Consider the following 6808-nt stretch of genomic DNA (forward strand, 5'->3'; position numbering starts at 1 on the left):
CAGTTTAAGCTACAGGAAATCCTGTACGTGTCTAAAGGGTTGTCACTGCCTTTAAAAACCTCATTCCTAATACATGACCTGTCCAATGACTCACTACGTTACAAAGACAGGAATATGATGTCACTATCGCACATGATCTACACAAGTAACTAGGACCTCAAACAATATGCAAAGGAATAGATGATTAAAAGGGTTTTCTTGTCTTAAAAATCTCCAAGTAAAAAATGTAAAATCCACAATAAATATTAGCTATTAGAAATCACTCCAAATGTCATATTCTGGCCCCTCCTGGGCTCTCTCATCCCCATGTTTTTTGGTTCATCCTACGAAGTTTTCTACTTCGGTCAGTTGTCTGAGATCAACCCCCCTCTCCCCTATTTTGGTCAGAACTTCCAGGTGTGAACCGATAATTCTGACTGTCTCAGGCTAAAGATGTTAAAGATTTTACAGATAAAGCAAGTAGCCTTTAGCTACTGAGTTTTGATGGTAAACAAGCAAGAGAACACTGATTTAACACCGCGAACAAAGCCAATCTATCTGCCATTTCCTACCTTCCTTGTTCTTTGAGATAATTTTAAGTAATATGTTAACATGTATATGATGTTTTTAAGTTATGATAAATGACAAGGGATTGGCTAAACAAATTATAGTACATTAATTTCATGAAATACTAAGGAGCCATTAAAAAGGATGCTGGGTCCATCTGTTTATTGACATGAAAAGATGTTGCAGGAAGTACCAGAGTGAGAAACAGAGCTGACAACAAAATAAACTGATCGTTATATAGAATCCTTACTTTTATAGATGAATAGTAAAAAATAAGGAATGGTGAGTTCTTTTTTTCCTTTTTTAATTTTTCTAAAGTGAACAAGGTTTGCTTATATAAAAATCTGTTACTAAACTAAACTTATCCCCCCAAAAATAACAAAACAAAACAAAATAAAACTTACCTAATATTCGTTCTAGTTCTTCACACCTCTTCACCTCACCAACAAATTTTCTTTGGAAGGAACTTACATTCTGGTTGAGCTGAGAAAAGGATGAAAAATTTGCTTTGAAATTTCTGTAATTTAAATGTAAATGTGATTTTAAAAATAAAATATCATTGGCAAGGGTTTAGGGAAAAGCACATCCTCACACACTACTGGATGGCAGTAAAAACCGACAAAACTCTTCTGGAAAGCGACTTGGCAACTGTTATCAAAAAGGCCTGAAAAATATCCTTTGGCCCAGAAATATTCCGTGAAGAAAATTAACCTGAGGAAAAAAGCGGATACAGACAAAAACCTACCCAAAAGAACATCAACCTCAGGGATAGAGGAAAAAGTGATTACCAACAGAAAACTGGTTTAAGAACAGATAGTCTCCATCCATACCATGGAACACTACCCAGCAATAAAGAACAAATCCCTGACACACTAAACACCATGGATGACTCTCAGAAACACAATGCAAGTGTGTCCTTCAAGAAGACACAAAAGGCCACATACTGCGTGATTCCGTGTCCATGGAATGCCCAGAGAAGGTATATCTAGAGGCAGAAAGTAGACTAGTGATTGCCTGGGGCTGGAGGCGGGTATGGGGATGAACCGTACGCACAAGGGATCTTACTAGGGGGATATGATGCTCTAACACTGGACTGTGGTGATGGATGCATAACGCAGTAAATTTTCTCAAAATCAATGAACTGTACACTTGAAATGGGTACATTTTACGATACAGATCAATAAAGTTGTATAAAAATTATGGTTCAGCCATATAACTGATTATTATGGCCTTAGTAATAATTATGTTTTAAATGACTAAGGTATTGGATTATATTAAGAAGTTATCATTAGAGGTGCCTGGGTGGCTCAGTCGGTTAAGCAGCTGCCTTCAGCTTGGGTCATGATCCCGGGGTCCTGGGATCAAGTTCCGCACTGGGTTCTCTGCTCAGCGGGAAGCCTGCTTCTCCCCTCCCTCTGCTGCAGCTCCCCCTGCTTGTGCTCTCTTTCTATCTCTATCTCTCTCTGTCAAATAAATAAAATCTTTAAAAAAAAAAGAAGTTATCATTAAAAATTTTAGGTATGATAATGATACTGTTTATGATTTTTAAGCATCCTTACTTTTTTAGAGATACTTGTTGAAATATTTCTGAAAGAAATTATACATCTGGGATTTGCTTCAGAATCATCTTGTCTGAGAGAGGGGAGGGACAGATTTTGTCTGGAGGTGGAAGGCTGGAACGAGGGGCCATGAATTTATATTATAGGTACACGGGAGTCACTGTTCCTATATACTCCTCTCTCTACTTAACTTCTAAATACAAAGCTTAAAACAATAAAAAAACATTGTAAAAGAACATTTAATAAAATGAGGAAATTAGTTATGATCTGTGTCTGGAAAAAATTAAAGATACTTTCAGTGTGGTTCCAATTATATGAGAATACACATATATGTACATTTTAAAACATTATTAGGAAAACAATGTTAGACCAATATTAACCAAGGAGTTAGACTTAATTTCTAGGTAATGGGATCGTGGAAGTTTTTATTTTATTCTTAAGTTTTCCAATTTCCCCAAAATGGACCTATTTTATAACAAAAAAAGATTAATCACTCATGTTGAAAGGCATTTAAGGCAAGAATGTTATCTTTCCTCCAGCCCATCACTCTTACTGGGCCCTCTCAGAAACCACAATCAGACGAGAACTTGGCACGAAACTGCCCAGCCCGAGAAGCGTCACCCCAAGGGCTCAGTTCTTGTTCAGTTTTTCAAATGTTTTTAACAGGATTAACGAGACAGAAGACAAAAATTCAGATTTCACTTCTGTTTGTCACATTCGCATTCATTTCTGGGATCACACTAATCTCAAGTAACCCTTTTCAAGCTCACGATGACTCAGGCACGATCCACAGAACTAAGAACAAAAAGAAGCGATGCATCGCAAGTGCCACCCCAGTGCCCCGTTTCGGGGTTGGTCCTTCAACATTCAACACTGCTGAGCGCTCCATGGCCATTAGGGTTCTCCACACGGCAGAGGCTTCACGAAGAGGCCCATTTCTGCAGCCGCGATATGAAAGTACTTGGGTTTGAGTGATGCCACCATCACCACCTCACAGATATGAGCTGCTTTTTTCCGTTGTGTGGTTTCTTTTACTAAGTTTTGCTTCTGCTGTCTTTCTCGGGAGGCTATGTCACCCTATTTCTAGGCTGATAATAGGATATCACAGTAGTGTCCCTTGTCCCGTTTCAAGCACCTGCAGTCCACCGAGGTCAGGAAGCAGACAACCCCCCTTCTGGCACATCACCAGGTCAAACAGCACCTACATCATGCACCTCACTTCATCACACATCATCTAGAGAAGAAGGGTGAGTACAGGACAATACGATACACTGAGAGACAAGTAACTCACATATACCCTCCCAAACACGTTTACATAATTTTTATTAGAGTGTATCGTTATAGTTGTTCTGTTGATGTTCATCTCTTACTGTGCCTAACTTGTAAATTACACTCTACCACAGGTATGCACGTACAGGAAAACCCGTCATACCTACAGGGTTCAGTACTCTCCGGGGTCTCGGGCATCCACTGGGGGTCTTGGAATGCATACCCGCAGATACTGGGGGACCACACTGCATTTTATTGTAGACTCATTTTAAGACTAACCCTGAACCTAGAAAAGCCAGCAGAGGCTACGTGGTGCTGGTTTTACTGATACCCACACCAGCCAACTTCCCACTCTAGCCGCTGAGGGGCTACCGGTGAAATTGTTCTTAGACTGCAGACCATCGCGCAACAGTGAGATGAACTGGCCCTTCTCTCTACTTGGCTGTCACTACAGAAACCCTGGGCCTGCCTGCTTTCCCTCGGGAGGAGTACTAAAAGGGAAAAATCATCCAGCCTATGCAAGCCATAAAAGACTAATGTTTGTAAGCCCAGCCAGTGAATGCAAACTCAGTGAGGAACTCCATTAAAGAGCAGAAAAAAGTGTCAGATGCTACGGGGCTTTCTGCACTAGCACCCATGCTACCTGAGTGTCAACCCAAACCACAAACCACACACACACACACACACACACACACACACACACACACACACACAGAGGTGAGATCTTTATCTGCACTTTTTCTTTCACTGGTTTTCAGTCTTGAAGGATCCCAAGTATAGTCTACTACCTCAGGTAATGGCATTCAGTGAAATGCGAATCTTTGTGGTGACTAAGGCCTTTGTTCAAACCTCCGCGGTTTAATGGAACCAAACTACCAGTTACAAATAAGGGAGCCTATTTCTCTCCTGTTTCCTGCATCTTTCGGGTGCTCCCCACAGCTGATCACAGCACCTACCAGGTAAGTGGGAACAGGAGCTGAAGCCCAAGTGACTCCAGGAAACAGGAAGAGAGCCCGGCCTTCCCTGTGGCCTCGGCTGTCACTCAGGAGTTTCTCCCTGACCTTGCAATGCCTTTGGAGTCGACCCAAGGGTCACTGATATCAGATCTTGAGTAGGGGTGTTCCCTTTTGAAATTGAGGGCCCCTCAGAGAGATGAAGGGAAACAACCAGGAGATCAAAGTTGGGGCCCAGGAGGAAATAAAATGATCCCCTGAAGTGACGTTCAGTTCAATCACTCAGTATTAGATCCTGCTTACTACTCCCCTTCCACACTTTGTTCTTTCCCTTCACAGCACTTCACAATTCCAGTTCACAAAGCCTGTTTATCTGTCTCCTCCCAGGCTGTAAGCAGCAAGAACATAAGGACCTTGTCCACCTTGCTTACCACTGAGACACCAGCATGAAAAACACTATCTGGAACAGAGCAAGCACTCAATAAAGGCTTGCTCCTTCATTCAGCAAATGCTGCCTACTAATGCCCACAAATGCCAGGGACTGTGCTAAGTCTTGGGGAATCAGGAGTGAACAAGTCAGGAGAGGCCCCTGGCCCTAGAGGTTGACAGTCCATGGTGTAAACAAATAATAAAAAAGTAAACAGATACATAAACAAGTGTTTATCATTACTTGTTGGGAAGACAGTTCCCATTCCTTAGTAGGCAGTGGTATGCACATCACACATCAGTGAACAAAACCAAGGAAAACCCCTTCCCCTCAAGGCGCTTACACCCAGTTCATTCCCAATTCAGGTTCTGGGCTCCTTCTGTTCCCTCCATCCGGGACCCTGTCCCCCCAGATCTTCCAGGGCCAGCTCTTTCCATTCAGGCCTCATCTTGGCTCAAACGTCACCTCCTCAGAGGGGCCCTCCTTGACCATCCCGACTTCGAGTCACCATCCCATCATCCCCGTTTCATTACCCTCACAGCAAACATTATGTTTACGTGTTTACTTGCTTGGTATTTGTCCCCGCCACCCCCATTAGTTCCAAAAGGTCTCCAAAAGGCCTCATGAGATTCGTTCTTCCCCCGGCCAGCCCAGGGCCTGGCACAGAGTCGGCGCTCCGAAGCATCTGATGGCACTCCCCTAAGTTGATGAAGACTACCCAGAGCGTTCCTAACTAACCCGGCCAAAGCCGCCGCCGACCAGACGCCCGGCGACCCGGGGCTCGGGCCCCGCTCTGCGGAAGCTCTGGCCAGTAAGCCGGGCCCCAGCTTCCCTGCCCGTGAAATGGGGACAGCGGCGCGCCCCTGCCCAGGAGCCCGCGGAAGGGAGGCCCGAAAGAAAGCGAAAGGCGGGCTGCCGCGCTGGGCGGGCAGGTGCGGCCCGCCTCTCCTGGGCGACACTCACGTCTCGGAACTGGACCAGGCCCTTCTCGCCCAGGGCGCTGAGGCACTCGTAGGCCGTGCCGGACTGCAGGAACAGCTGCGCCAGGCACATGGTCTCGCTCCGGAACAGGGACCCCATGGCGGGCCAGCCCGCGCCCCGGCGGGGCCGGACAGGCGGCGGCGGCTCCGGGCCGCTCGGGTCCGCGCGGTCAGCCGGGGCGGCCGGGGCCTCGGGCTCCTCCTGCGGCCTGGCCGCCGCCGCGCACCATGGGGCTCCGGGATGCAGCGGCCGCCCCCGGTCCTGCCACCGCGGCCCCGCTCCGGCCGCTGCAGCCACAGCGCGCGCGAAGCCCCGCCCCCCGCTACAGCCGGTTCCGGTTCCGCCCCCCGGGTGTGCCCGCCCCCCTCCGCGCCGGCCGACCAATGGGCGCCCAGAGTTGCGGCCGGCGGCGGCGGCGGCGGCGCCGGCGGGGCCAACCCGCACAAACCCGGCGGCCGATGGCTGAGGCTCCGGCGGAAGACTGATGCTCGCTCAGCTCTTTAGACGTTTTGAAAATGAATTTTATTGAGTTTGTGCCATAAAGTTCACCAGTTTAGGGTATACAATCCTGTGATTTTTAGTAAAGTTACAGAGTGGTTGTGCAACCATCATCACGATCCTCTTTTAGAATATTTCCGTCAACCCTAAAAGGATTCCGCTTGCTCAGCGCCGTCAGTCCCCAGCTCCGGGCAACCTCGAACAACTTCGTCTCGCAGATCTGCCTATTCAGGACGTTTCACACCGACGGCATTACACCAAATCGTGTGTTTGCGGCTGGCTCCTGCCGCGGGCCCTTCTCTCGGGTCCTGTCCCCCGTGCAGACCAGACAGCGGGGTCGGGTGCCGGCACTGTCGCCCCGCTGGCCACGTTTGCCTCTGCAGATCCTCCACACGGCAGCTCCAGTCACCTCTGACACAGGACGCAAATCTCACGCCGCCCACTTCAGATCTTCTGGTTTCTCCCACTGCTTTCCCAGTACAATCCAAACTTCTTACCATGGCCAGCAGGACCCCACAGGCCCTGACCCGCTCCTTCCCCGAAGCCCTCGTCTCCATCGCCTGCCCTGGACTCCC

At 47.4% G+C, this 6808-nt stretch overlaps 1 protein-coding gene across 1 annotated transcript in view; it reads right to left on the minus strand.

The window, feature by feature from the left end:
• The window catches only part of ATP6V0A2 (ATPase H+ transporting V0 subunit a2), a 38484-nt gene extending 32464 nt beyond the window's left edge, over nucleotides 1–6020 (minus strand). Inside the window, exons 1-2 of the mRNA XM_027576038.1 lie at nucleotides 5718–6020; nucleotides 951–1029 (exon numbers count right to left, since the gene is read on the minus strand). Coding sequence (XP_027431839.1) covers nucleotides 951–1029; nucleotides 5718–5834 — 196 coding nt within the window. The 5' untranslated portion in view covers nucleotides 5835–6020. The remainder of the gene's footprint in view (nucleotides 1–950; nucleotides 1030–5717) is intronic.
• Nucleotides 6021–6808: the final 788 nt, after the last annotated feature.

Source organism: Zalophus californianus, chromosome 14 (assembly GCF_009762305.2).
Source record: "Zalophus californianus isolate mZalCal1 chromosome 14, mZalCal1.pri.v2, whole genome shotgun sequence".
Lineage (NCBI taxonomy): Eukaryota > Metazoa > Chordata > Mammalia > Carnivora > Otariidae > Zalophus > Zalophus californianus.